This window comes from Mesoplodon densirostris, chromosome 12 (assembly GCF_025265405.1).
Source record: "Mesoplodon densirostris isolate mMesDen1 chromosome 12, mMesDen1 primary haplotype, whole genome shotgun sequence".
Taxonomy (NCBI): Eukaryota; Metazoa; Chordata; class Mammalia; order Artiodactyla; family Ziphiidae; genus Mesoplodon; species Mesoplodon densirostris.
In genome coordinates, this window is record NC_082672.1 from 31225918 (window position 1) to 31240884 (window position 14967).

The 14967-nt window shown below is 35.2% G+C and overlaps 1 protein-coding gene across 3 annotated transcripts in view; it reads left to right on the plus strand.

Annotated features, from left to right (window-relative positions):
* Positions 1 to 14967, plus strand: part of MOXD1 (monooxygenase DBH like 1) — an 81012-nt gene that overhangs the window by 20233 nt on the left and 45812 nt on the right. For all 3 annotated transcript variants that reach the window (XM_060115063.1, XM_060115064.1, XM_060115065.1), the window contains exons 2-4: positions 1335 to 1481; positions 3116 to 3283; positions 3419 to 3502. In XM_060115063.1, coding sequence (XP_059971046.1) covers positions 1335 to 1481; positions 3116 to 3283; positions 3419 to 3502 — 399 coding nt within the window. The remainder of the gene's footprint in view (positions 1 to 1334; positions 1482 to 3115; positions 3284 to 3418; positions 3503 to 14967) is intronic.

The window sequence follows — 14967 nt, forward strand, 5'->3', positions numbered from 1 at the left end:
AAGATCCCACATGCCGCACGGCCAAAAAAAAGAAAATAGATGCTAGGAATAGAAATGCCAAATACCATCCATTTGAGTATGACAGTTATAGACAATTTAAAGTTCTTCTCTTGTACACTGTATTTTCTCTGTCAAGCATGCAATCATTTCTTCAAATGTAATTTTAGTGTTAGAAAAACTAATTATAATTATGTTTCAACATGTATATTCTAAATCAAGTCTTTGTGATTATCAAAAATAAAATATCCTATGTACTGAAAAAACAGTATAATTACGGCAAATTTTGTGTCTTCTGTTAGTGATAAAAATTAACAGTGTGATTTTTATAACTCTCAATATAGAAAGCTAATGGTAAAAAGCATGAAGAATATTTTCGGGAAAAACCAAACTCAAACTGCAGAAGGGGGAAAGAGACTGGCATTGAATGAGCTCTAACCATGGTTGGCAGTTTTTCCCTCATATACTATTTCACTTATTTATCTTTCAAAATCCACAAAATAAGTATGTATCATCTCAATTTTATTAATGTTAGAACAGAAGTTCAGAGTTTGACTTCAAAAATTCGTCAAGACATTTCAGAGTAGAGCTGTGGGTCAGATCCTAGTCGTTTGATCTCAAAGCCCATGCCCTCTCCATTGCATCTGTCTGCCTCCCAGAAGTGATCTTACACCATTGAACAAGCTTAGTATGAAAATTATAGCTGAACCACCAAAGCAAAATGTCCCTAGCATTTCAATATCTTATAATTCAACTAGTGTCATTTCTTTCCATATTTTCCCATTGCATTTTATTTTTAAAAACATATGCCATTAAAGGTCTTACTAAAACAACCTATAATCTCAGGATGAGTCTCCTTGCTTTAGAAGTGCAGAAGGGAAGCACCACAAGGTATAATAGTGGAAAAGTGCTGACCCTGGCCCTGGTTCTAGTGTTGCCATGAACTGGTTATTTCATTTGGAGCAAGACATTTCACAGTGTTGAAGTTCTTTTCATTTGCAGAATGAGGAAAAAGTACTCAGTGATTGTGAACATTCATTCCATCTCTTTCAATGCTCTGGGATACTATAAATCCATTACTACCTTTTCCTGAAGGGCCAGATGTTCAAAATATGGACCAGTTTCCTAGGGAACTGTCCCTAGTCCCAACTATGGAGTATCCCATACTCCAGCCCCTTGGAAATTCCCAGGACTTAAAAAATGACTATAAATACAGGGTTTTGTAATAAGCAAACTGAGAATTAAATTTTTAAGGTGATATATGTATACTCTTAATCTAATTTATTTTCACCCTGAATTTAGGACATCCTAATTTTTCTTTTTCATATTTTCCACAGGATTATTTTACAAATGCAAATAGAGAATTGAAGAAAGATGTTCAGCAAGATTACCACCTAGAATATGCCATGGAAAATAGTACACACACAATAATTGAATTTACCAGAGAACTGCATACATGTGACATAAATGACAAGAGTATAACGGTAAGGAGTCTATCAGTGAATTCAGGCATGAATAGAGTGTACATTTACAACTGGGAAACACTTTACAGAATAAAAAGAAACAAATATTTTAAAATAACCATTAACAACAAAGTCACATAGTCTTCTTTGGAATATTTTTGAATTCTCTTTAGAAGCCACAAAAAACTCTAAGACTATAAATTTCAATGAAGGCAATTTTTGTGTGAATCTGAAATTTTGAAGGGCTGTTTAAAGTGTGTGAGATTTTACCTATAAAAGGTTTTAGCTTCTTTATAAAGTTTTAAAATAGGTAATAGATAAAGGTTGGAAAAATTGTATTACACAAGAGAGAATTATGATACTGAGTATTAGGTTGTAATTCATCTGAATTGTAACTGATTCATTTTTGTAAATTTCTAAAGTCAAGATGAATATAGACTGTTGAAAATTGCCTGTTAACATATTATACAAGATTTCTTATTGTCAGACATCATGCAAAAATTAACATCTTTGTTCATATGCAAATTAGGTATTTAGAGGATCTAAAATTGATGTGGTACTTTGAAGGTTTCCATGGATTTCTTGAATCAATTTCATTTTGTATAGACCAACAAAATTATTGTTTTTATTTGGTAAGTCAAAGCTTTAAAAATGGGAATGTAAAAATCTGAAGCAAATTTGATTAACATTCAGCATAAAAGGTAAAATAGGAAAAAAAAACACATGCAAAGATATGGACCATTTTTTATGTAATATACAGTGCAATTATATTTTAATTGGAGTAATAATTATAGTTGTTTGACTTAAGAAAGAATATAGCTTTTAAAATAAATAGCTTTTGTCTTATTATTTATTTTCAAAGTTCTTATTACAAAGATCTGGTAGAGTCATCTTTATCTGTGGGGGGACTGAACTGTTTATACCCCAGCAAACCCTCCCCACTGCCCCACTGCCCTTTGGGCAATCTCTCATTTACTTAATGGAAACCGATTTCACTTGACAGTGCTTTCCCTAGTTGGGATACCCCAGTCCCTAGGAAATTCCCAGGATTCATAAAATGACCATAGATAGATTCTAGGATAATAAACAAACCTAGAATCAGAAGTTCCTGCTGTATTTCCACTTTCTGTAAATTCATACATGTGAGTGGGCTAGTGTCTGGGAAAAATCTATTGTGAAAATAAAAATCCTGACCTGGGAAGTCATTTTAATTTTCATTGTATTTATTTGTTTTCCGTAAAATGTTCCATGGCATAAAAATAGGTTTTAATTTTCCCAAACCCCTGCTGCTTAACAAGAGTATTTGCTTGGTAACTACTAGTATGCTAGTTTGGAGGTTTAGCATGACAATGATTTACCGTTGCTGTAAGCATGAAAGCATAACTACTAAATCAGTTGTCCTTCATTCTATTTTGGAACACATAATCTTGCACGGGGGAGATGATTTCTTCCAAAAAGGAACTCATCTATTTGGATTTTTAATGACTTAATCAGATTTACACAGTTCATGTGAGAGACCATATTGATAACTCGAAATGTCATTATTCTCTGTTTTGAGCTTCTATACCCTGCTTTGAATAGAGTTCTTTAAACTCAATTCAATGGTAAGGAAAGTGCTCTCACGAGACATAATCATGCCCCTGTCTGATCACCAGGAGAGCACGGTGAGGGTGATCTGGGCCTACCACCACGAAGATGTGGGAGAAGCGGGTCCCAAGTACCACGAATCCAGTCGTGGTACCAAGAGTCTGCGGTTATTGAATCCTGAGAAAACCAATGTGTTGTCTACAGCCGTACCATACTTTGACCTGGTAAATCAGGACGTAAGTTTTTTTTCAGGTTTTTATGGTTCTAGGGGTGGGTTTATTGAAAGTGCATAATGGTTTTTAAATTATTGTTTTTAACAGAATGTCAAAAGAATGTGACTTTTGTTCCCCTCTCCTTTTTTTTTAAGACAGGTCCCCATCCCAAACAAAGGTACAACATATTGGTGCCAAATGTTTAAGATTCCTATGCTCCAGGAAAAGCATCATGTAGTAAAGGTATGTGACCCACTCACAGGCTAAACTTAGTTTGTATGAACAGAAGAGAAATTGTTGTTCTTAAAATGAAAATAATATAAAATGTATAGAAATGATTTTCAGTTATTTAAAAGTTACCTAGAGAACAAGGAACTGGCTTATCTGACCCACACACTGTCCTAAAAGTCACTGAATTTAGTGAGAAACTCGGATTGTAGCTAATATTTTGTGTTTTGTCTCCTAATTTTATATGTTTAAAGGTTAAAGTTTTGGGATGCATTTGTACACCTCTGGTTATTTCGTAGGCAACAATTCAACATTTGGAATGGTTGGAATTGCAATTTAAAATAATATATTTATGTATCAATAAATTCTATCCAGGAAGTTCACATTCCCCAATATTGTTTGAGAATATCTGCCTCATTGAAAATACTGAATATAGTCATAAAAATAACTGTTACAGTATATTTTTGAAAACAGGAAAACAAGAAAGTTGTAGTGAATTTCTACAGAGTTGAAAAACACAGAATGGGGTAATAAATAAAGCCTAATTTGCCTGTGGCATCTAATTCTCTCCCACCTCCTCTAGGGATAGGTCTCCCAAAACTTTTGCATCTAGTTAGTGACTGAACAAGTATTTTAAAAAATTTACAGGTCCTTGGCTCTGTGCTAGGAATTGTTTGGTCAGTTCCACGGAGGCTGAATATATGTTTCATGCTCTCAAAGAAACTACAGTGAGATTGTAGGAGACGTGACCAAGACACAAGAAAGAATAAGATAGAATTAAATAGTGCACACAAAATACTGCAGACATTCAGAAGGCCAGACATTGCCGACTTTTTGTCCTCCCCCAGACTACGTAATGAAGTAGTGTGGATGTGAGAAAGGGAGAAACTTCTAGATTCTGAAATCTAGAGGGAAATATGAGGGTTCATATAGCAAGTTGGCTCTTTAACTATGTGGTCTCAGATAAGTCACTCTGGGGTAGCGCTGCAGGCCCCGTTTCCTCATCTGTAAAAGAGGGCTATTCGTCCCACTTTTCCTACCAACCTCAAAGCATTCTGGCAAAGATGGAAATACTGAGCACATTCTATAAAGTGATTTAAATTTGTTAATTTCTAATGTATTTCTCCAGTGGCACAGATCTGCCTTTTGTTTACAGAATGATTCATAACTACTTAGAGAAGCAAGAGGGGTAGGTTGAGGGAATGTTCATTGAATTAATAAGTAGTCCTAAATATTTGTAGGATATTTTTACAATCAGAAGACTTACCAACAGTGTGACTGTGGATGAGTCAATTCACCTCCATGCAATGTTAGTTTCTATTTCTTGCATGTGAAAGGGGAATGCAAATTCTATTCTTACATACTTAATACAGTGCCTGAGTCCTTCCCTTAAACCAATGAAAAGTCTTTCTCAGAAAAGAGAATGGTATATTTATACATACTGTGTGTCATACATTACTATGCATCATTTGCAGTAAATTTAACTGGAACCTGGCTTAAGGGTCAAATGTAAAACTATAGGTTAAGCAAATGTTTCACAAACCAGGTCTTTGATTCATTTTTCAGCAAATGTTAATTGATAGGATGTAAAGTCCTTAACCACTTACATGAATGCATTTTTATTCTTGTTTTTATTAATGCTAATAATTAAGTTGAATGAAATAAAAACAGTTGCCTACACTTAAGGGATGGCAGTATATGTTCTGACTCTCTATGTAGGGTATTTGCTTAGTACCTCATCCAAGAAGTCTTAGCTAGCTTTCCCGTCACAGGCATGTCATAGTAAGACTCAGATATGTGTGCATCTATTATCTAAGGGTGTGCTTGGAATTAAGTACTTTCGGGTTCACATTGCTGTCTTCATAGGTATCAAGAGGGATCTCAGTGACTGGAAAGGCTTTGGAGCAGTTTTTTTGTTTGTTTGTTTGGTGTTGCTTTGGTTTTTTTTTCAGTGGTTGGAGATCTGTAAGATGACAAAAATTCTTTACCCTGAACAAGAGGGGATTTGAGGGAAGGGTGGCAGGTTGGAGAGCAAGGCTTATACAGACTTTCGTTGCTGCAGGGCAGAGGGTTGGTGGCTAAAATTTTAAACTCTGTTATTACTCATGAATACCACTTATAGACTAGATTCCTGAGCTTGTTGGTAATCCCTAAAATATTTTAAGTCATTAAGTATTATGAAACATTTAACTCTCAAATGAACTCAAATAGGATAATATACAAAAAACAACAAACACAAAAACAAGGGAAAGCTCTATGAGGAAAATAAATTGAAAATATTTAGATTGAATAATTTTTTTTTTTTTTTTTTTTTTGCGGTATACGGGCCTCCTACTGTCGTGGCCTCTCCCGCTGCGGAGCACAGGCTCCGGACGTGCAGGCCCAGCGGCCATGGCTCACGGGTCTAGCCGCTGAGTGGCATGTGGGATCCTCCCAGACCGGGGCACGAACCCACGTCTCCTGCATCGGCAGGCAGACTCTCAACCACTGCGCCACCAGGGAAGCCCCTAGGTTGTATAAATTTTGAGATAGTCTTTCAAAAACGGTTTTAATTTGCAGCCTCTGCCAGTTTACAATAAAATTTTAATAAATGTTTGAAGTAGAATTCATAGATTTCTAATTTACCTTAAGAAATTATCTAATTTCCATTCTCTTTGCCTTAGCAGAGATGATTTCTAATAATTTAAGAAAAGTGTATCTTCTTTTCATAGAACCAAAGACTCCTATATTTCAAAAATCCATTGGCTAAGTGTTTCTCCTTATTCCTTATTTTATATCCCACACATTGGCTGCATGAAAAAGCCTCAGTCCTTCTCTGAAACAAACAAAAAGTGCTTTCTCAGAAAAAAGAACATTGCTTTTATATTGTATTATGTTGTGTGTCATTTGCAATGAGTTTTAAGAACATATTGATTACACTAGTACTATGAGAAATCAGTTGTATTCTCTGGACTCTATTTCAAAGCAAATGTTTATAATTGAAGTTTAAACTTTGATAGTGTTGCCTAGTATACATTTAGTAGTTGTAATAACTATAAAACTAAGCAAGTAAATAAAATCTATCGGTGGTTTGATCAATGAATACATTTAATAGAAATGACTAAAATTCAAAATACTAATTACAGGTTACATTTTAATCATATAATGATAAAAATGATTTACTACTAAAGTACAAAATAATAAGGTAAATAATTTCTAAAATTATAACAAAGATAAATAATTTTATCTGTAGGAAAGATGGGATTATGATATAAATTATTGGCCATTCCAATTTACTTGACTCCAGTTTATTGATTTGTATTTTGATGCTTGCAAAAAATGTCTAAAATTATGACTTGAAAATGTTGATGTTGTCACATGACAGATATGGAGATTGTGAAAAAGAAAATTCTTGGTAAATTATATTAAAACCACACTTCTCATATGAGATCATCTCTGTGAGTCCCTCTTGAGACCCACCCTCCAGCCCATCTCCTCATATTTAAGCATGACCCTATTTGAGCTTTGCCAAATATGTGATATTACCCCAAATTTAAAATTTTTAGAGAAAGTGATTCTTTCCACTCTCTGTAGTCAATATAATATCATTATCCCAACTTAGAGTAACGCTTGGATATACTCTGCTAGAAGCTGCGGCTGTCAGTTGTTTTAACACACTTTTTATTTTTCTTGAGGAGCTTTTAGTGTCAAGGGATTTTCCCCATAGATGAACTAAACTTCTAATTCATCTGTTTAAATCTGATGTGTCTTAATCAATTTAATAAATAGTTGTTGATGGCTTATTTTGTTAAAGAGGAGGAAAAAGAAAAACAGCCAGGTTGAATCACCATCCTTAGTCATCTCCCCTTAAAAGAGATGACTCCCTAATAGGGAGGCAGTAGGTGCATTCTAGGCTTTGATGGGCCAGGGTTGAATCCCTTATTTCTATTAGTCACAGAACGGCGGGAAAGTTATTAATCATGTACAACTCAGTTTTACATGGGAATGATACTTTCCTGATGGGATTGTTTAGACTAAAGATTAAATAGCAGATTTAAAAAAAAATTTATTAGCACTTAGTACAGTATCTAACACAGAAGAGTCTTAATAAATTCAACTACTGTTATCAGTCCATTTATTTTCAGTTTTGCTCTCTGAATGACTTTTCATTGAAAATGACTATTTTGTGTGAAGGCCCAGAAAAGGACAAACATCATGCTAGAAGGTTGACTATTGCTGAGTTTTAAGAGAGGATTACTTTTACTAGTTGTGTGATCATGGGCAAAGTATTTACTGTCCTGTACTTCAGTTTCCTCATCTGGAAAAATGGGTATAATAGTTCTCACCTAATAGGGTTGTTATGACCATTAAATGAATAAAAGGCATTTAATATTTGTAATTTAGAACAGGGCCTGGCACATAGTGCTTGTTAAATAAAGTAACTAAATAAAATTATGTTGATCACTAGTGATACACAGTTGCTAATCTGTTAAACATCTTGTTAGGTTTCTGGGTTTCTGAAGGATTCCAAAGCAGCCAACCCTTTCTAGACCATCAGAGTTCCAAATAAAACAGAGATTGCTGCTCATTTCATTTAGGGAGGCGATCTTGAGAACTCTCTGCTCAGGAGAAACGTGAAGTTGAGTGAAAAAAACACTCATCATTCTCCTCTTCAGCAATCTACACAAGAAGTAAAATGCTGTGCTTTATACTTGTTACTGGACAGAACATCTTTCTTGCCATGAAATTAGATGCCGCTGTTCTTTTCCATTGCTGGCATTCATAAATCTGAGTGATTTAATTTGGGGAATGTTTCCTAGGATAAGAAAATCTAAGCACAATTGACACTGAATAACCATGAAATGTCCTTGAAGCCAGAGTACTGTATAGCCATGAAATAGTCACTCAAAAATTGATTTTCCTATGCTAGACACACGGCATGAACCTTTGACTTTATATACTAAATTAAATGAACACTGCTGTCTAGTTTCCCTATTATGTTCATTCCTTCTTCTTTTTGAAATAGAAGGACGCCATCAAATGGAGAAATTTAGCATTAACACATTCTGAAACGTCAAGTGTGATAGTGGGTTTCTATTTCTGAAAATGTGCAAGACTTCAGGATTAAATTTAGTAAAACTTGGAAATTCTCAGCGTCAAATTACATGATTTGACAACTATTAGAATGATCTCTTCTCAGTCAGTGTATCTTCTTCCTTTTTTCCCTGAAATGATATTTCAAACTATATTTTAGTTGATGTGATCTTTTCCCCCTGATGGAAATAGCATTTTGGTTTGTCATCAGGATGCATTTTCACAGACTCCATGCTTTAGTTCTCATTCTTTCATTGTGTGTTTCACTTTACTCTGTGGCAGACTAGTAGGAGTTTGTTATTGACTGTTGACTGAACAGTTGTTTGTATTTTCACCCATTTTCATTCCAACTCTATAGTACTTTTTTGGGTTTCCTGATGTTTCCCTTTTATCTTTTACTAATTCAACCATATTTCCTAAAGGCAAACTTTAGCTCTTCAGATAGATCTATTTAGTACGTTGAAAGAAATTAGCTTTCAAAGTATGCTTCATGTAAAAATACTTTCCATTCCTTTTAAATACTTTGCAACACTATATGTGGTTATTAAATTCTTAATACCAATGCATGACCACTGGCACCTGTGGATTTTATCACTGATTGGCAAAACAGATGATTTTTGACCTTCTAGAAAAAAATCGTGCTGTAAAAATATAAGAATCTTCTTCTTTGGGAATTTTTCATCCAATATTTATAAATACCAAAATACCAAAATAATTTTACCCTTATGTACAAGTATATCTAAGAATATCTGAAATGTTGTACAGCTTTTATCTACCAGAGAAGAGACGAAATTATTTGGGCATTTACTGTGGCTAAAACTATAACTTTGAACAGAAGAGAAGTTGGTAAGAGCACCGCCCCTAACAATAATGAGTTGACTCAAATTAGCGCATTTAAAAAATTGCTGACTTAGATTGTTCAGTGCTGCCAAGTTCTTTCTAGACCCTCTTGGGTTATACTGACTTCACGGAAACATTGGAGATTGTCTAGCAACATGGGTGTTCTTAATAGCCACTTGAGAGTGGAGGTAATTGAATTCACTTTGAAAGCATGTCTTTTCATGGAAGTGATTTATTGCTAACTCTGTCACTAATTAGCTTTCTGACCCCAGAGAAAGTACTTAACCTCACCCTGATCCTCAAATTCCTTGTCTGTAAGATAAAGGGATTGGACCAGATGATTTCAATTGGCTCTTTTTTATTTCTAAATATCTATGACTTACTGAAAACCAAAAGTGAAATCTGTGCTGGGGTTTGGATGCCCTGTGGTGTGACTTCCTGATAACGCTTCATTCTCACTGTCCCTGGGCATGCCAGGGTGACAATGCTTAGGACCCCATTGCCTCCCTTAAAGTTAAAAGTCCTCCTTCTTGAAGTTAAAAGTCTCCTTCTTTAGTCCCTTGGTCATAGGCTCTCTTAGCATACATTCTGAGGCTTCGGTTTCCATCTGTAAATGGGGATAATAATAGTACTCATCTCAAATGGTAACTGTCATTATCAAATGAGATAATATCTGTAGAGTTCTTATATGTTTGGCATATATTAGATAGCTCAATAAGTACTAGCTATATTCCCAATTTACACTGGTTTTCAGGTACCTCTAAATCTTGGACATAATCCAAATAAAATAACTCTAAATAAACAGACAACAACTAAATAACTCTAAATCTTGGGAATAATGTCCTTTTAAAATAAGGATAGAATGAAGAGTGCCAGGGTGAGAAGGCTTATAGGTTGGCACAGCGCACAGGATGGACTCTAGAGACAGGTAGGGGTTGTGTTCTAACTCTGCTTTTCATTAGCTCAATGACCCTGGGCAAACTGAACTCTCAGTGTGCATCTTCCCCTGTGAGTTAGGAAAAACAATTTCCAGTGAAGATGAAATGGTTACAAGTGAAGACACCTGTTGCATAATTGGCTCATAAATGCTTGTTTTCTTCTCTTGATGGGGATTATAGAGATGGATGACTATAAATTCATCTAGTATATTCTCATCCTTAAAGTCAGGACCGCACTGAAACCACGGTAGGCGGTAAGTCTCTATTTTATTTTGACGAAAAGATTCTCTGGGAATTAGATTTCATAGCTTGTTTCCATTATTCTAAGCCAAAGGAAATTTAAGCTAATTTCCTCCTGTTCTGGCTAAGTAAGGATAAAAACCAGCTGGTGACTAACCTCTGGGAAATATTCTTTCACATTCTTAGATCACCCATTAGCCTTCCACTCTATGGCCTTAAATAATTTTCAGCGGACATTAAAAGTTAGTTATTCTTCTTTGTTCTCTTCTCAAAATTGGTAAATAATTAACAGCACTTCTATTGAAAGAGTACTAAGATGTTTAGGTTGGATTCTAAATGTTGGTGGCACTATAGGATTAAGAAGTATGGTAATATTAAGATATGAATGACTTTTACTTACATAAAGGTAAGTATGTAAGCAAAGTACTTACCTATTTTTTTGCTACTTTAAATACATTATCTTGTTGGATTTTTCACAGCCTCCCTTGAGGTAAGTTGAATTACCACCACTTTCCAGATGAACGCAGTGAGGCATGGCAGGCATAAGTAACTTGCTTAACATTGCACAAATTCTGTGAAGCAGAGCCAAGATTGAACACAGATCTTCATAGCAAAACTAGTGGATCTTTCTCTCTACAATACTACTAGCCCAGGACTTATGATTTTTCTAGGTGATATATATCAAGGAAACATAATTTGAATAAGTTCCTCAGTACCCAGGCTACTTTTATGTCCTATAGAATCAGTGCATAGACAGAGGGCTACATGAGCAGGTCCCACTGGAACCTTCCAGAAATATCAGTATAAAGATCCTGGGAACTGACTTAGACCTGGTTGGATGGCATTTGAGTACAAAGAGGCCTACTGTTTTCACTCTTGGGGACTGGAAATGCTCACGAACAAGAGATGACACCTATAAAGTTTCATTTGTGATTTAGGAAGTCATTTAAATACGACTCGATTTAGGCTGATTAGGTGAAAGATTATGCATATGGATACAAAAGGGCACAGAACGTTAGATCTCAGAGATGATGTTAGGGAGACAGGAACTTCAGTGGAAAGAGGTAGCTTGCTAATCTGATTGGTCATGTCTTTTAGCATAAGGATCATTGGAAACAAGCCCATAGCCTTCTCTATAAGCTGAGTTACAGTCCTCTTTGGAGTTAAGTGAAAATAATGGCAATGACCTATTTTATTGCCCTTCACTGGCAATGTGAGAAAAAATACTAACATTTCCATTTGGAAGTTAAATGTATGACAAAGTGCCTAGAGAAAAGTACCCTAAAATCGAGAAGAGCCATGTTGTTGGAGAGAGGTCTTGAAGTGTTGATATCTCCGAGTGGCCTAAGAACCAGACTGAGTGTGGGTTCTAATCCTGCAGTAACATTGGTCAGCTGATCATTCATGTGGCTGAACCTCAGTGCTTCTCAAGAGATTGAATTCATGTTAAAAACACAGTTCAAAGACTGTAAATCTGTATAACCAAGAGGTTGTTCTAAGTGATCTTTAACCCTTAAAATTCTATGACTTTAGTGAAATATTGAAATTGATAAAACTGGAAATGTATAAAATAAATCGACACATTCATACAATTTATAAAATAAACTGTAATAAAAAGTTATACTAAAAATTATAAAAGGAATGAATATAATTTGTGTGTGTGTGTATTCTCATGGATATAACATGCCAATTTTATTTTAATGTCTATTTTCAATGTAAAAAATTCTATACTTTTCAAAACAGGATGACATCCATTATTTCCTTTTTAATGCAACACTGCGTCTTATAGTTTTTATGAATGGAGCTTTTAGTAATTAGTAGAGAAAAGTATATATGTGGTAGAAAGAGTTTAAATAAATCAGTTATTTACTATTCAAGTTTATAAGACTGAACAGTTGTGTTCTTTAAAATATCAAGCCTCTCAGTGCATTTAAAATGAATGTATTTCTACATCAAAAATTCAGATTATACCTAAGAGTTTAATAATATATCTATTTTATGAAGAAGAATATTACACTCACATATCAAAAAAGTTATGGTTGAGTCTTGCTTCATTGAATAGTTATATTTTTCTTGATTCCTAACCTAGGGTACACATTAGAACCATGTGCATGGAATCTTTAGGGATGCAGTCCAGGCCCTTACGTTAGTGGCAGTTGTTGCTGTCATTTGGAAAAATTCCTTAAATGATCTTGATATGAACTCTGTGGTTGAGAATCACTGTTTTATATGTATTAAAATTTCCCAGGAGACCATACTTACATCATATTTTATAGCACCTAGTAAAATGCTCTTCATATTACATTGCATCGGTGCATATTTTCATAGTAATACATTGTTTTATTCAACAAATGTGGTAAAAATTGAACACACATCAAACATCTACTATTGAAATGCACTGTTCGTTGTCTGCACGTGAAGATTTAAACAATTTATGGTTTTGAGATAGTTTATTCCTGAGGCATTGGACATTTTTTGTGGAAGTGGAGAGGCGAAAACACCAGCTGTTTCCTGGAGCCACAGCTGACATTCATTATAAAATTTCAACATGAACTAATTCAGATATATGGGATACTTTCTTCTACGAAGAAAAAAAAACTTATGTTCTAGGGAAATATACACCTCGAAGTTAACTCTATACATTAATGCTTATAATGTAATGGATCCATTTTAGAAACTGTATACGGAAGACCACCTTCCTGACTTTTGAATGCATTCCATTACCAACAAAGAGACATTTTTCATTACTGAAGTCCCACTGAATTGCTCTATGTGGAATCTTAAATATTGACTAATGGCCAGACCATGTAAATAACTGTTACTGAATACATAAATGCTAGAGCCTTTCAGCCTTTTAGCTTGGTGTGAGAAGTCCTGAGAATATAGGAGAGGCACTTTGTTTGTGATATGTTTCAGAAATCAGATGTGTACTTAATACACAATATGCTTAATCAGCTAGAAGTATACCTTCATACTATACTCTAAATCGAAAAGAAGAATCAATGAGTGTCTAGTGAGTGTCCACTTCAGAAAATTCTATGTCTTTTGTCAGATACAAGGCAATATAAGACATAACCTTTCACCCCAATGACTTTCCAATCTAGGTGGGGAGAAGAGATGCACACATGCATAACAGAGAAGCCCCAGAGCCGGCAAGCGAACATGGTGTCAAACTAGAAAGTACAGGCAGCTGAGGCAAAAAGAAGGGAGAGAGCAGTAAAGTTTTGGGCACAGTCCCATGCTGTATGGAAAGAATCATTTGGGGAAAGTACAACCAGATGGATCTTAGGTAAGGATCCAGGTGTGGCCAGGATGACCAGGAGGCAACCTCCCTCTTTATGTGCTTCAGCGCCAACATAAAATGAGATGAAAGACATTTACTGAGAACACTGTACATTCTGTGAGTCATCAATCCTCATAAAAAAAAACCCTGGGAAAGTAGGTAGTAGTATTATCCTCATTTTAGGAAACTGAAGCCCAGAGAAGTTACATAACTTACTCATTGCTGATAATTCTCCTGTTTGTATACTTTTCCCTGAGGAAGAAATGTCTCAAAGAATCCTTGATGCTCCGGCCAACATCTGCCTGTGCTAGAGCTAACCAGCAGCGGCTGGCTGAACTTTAAATTCATAGTCATGTCAGATTAGAATGCAGAATCCCTGCAGTTACTTGTTGTCAGGGTAACTGCATTTTTTGATCAGAGAATGCCTTAGGCATACTACGTCAAAGCCCCTAGTGTCAAATATTGAAAGGGACTGTAGACTGTGGCCTTCACTACCTAAATGGGGTCACTGATTTTATCTTGAATGATACCATTGTGTAGCTTTATCCCCAGTCATGAACTTATAGTTTTACTTAATGTTAGAACTCTGGCAAGTTGCATCATACACTCCAAAGTAGAAACCAATGCTACCTCTTAACTGCACACATATGTATATAACCATTTCGTTCTTTAAAGAAAAGCTGCAGACAGTTCCTCAGAAGAGAGTGATGGCCTTTCAGTTCTTACAGAAGTGAGGTCTTCCCTAGAGCTCCAGTCACTGTAGCGTGACTTCACTATTGAGTTTGTTGGACATCCATTTGCATTGTCAACATCAGTCGAGTTTTCTCAGTAGTTTACAAGTATGTAATGAGTGTGGGCTTCTTTATACAAGAGGTTTGTATCACTTAGCTGCTCATTTTGTTGAATCATGGACCTAGAATACCTCAAGAGATAGTTTATTTAGTTATTGCCTGAGTTTTGAAAAAATATTTCTTTAAAACTACCCTCCAGGGGATATGGAAACATATGTATATGTATAACTGATTAAATTTGTTATAAAGCAAAAAACAAAAAAAAACAAAAAAAAACCCAAAAAACTACCCTCCAAAGATGAATGTTTCTCATAA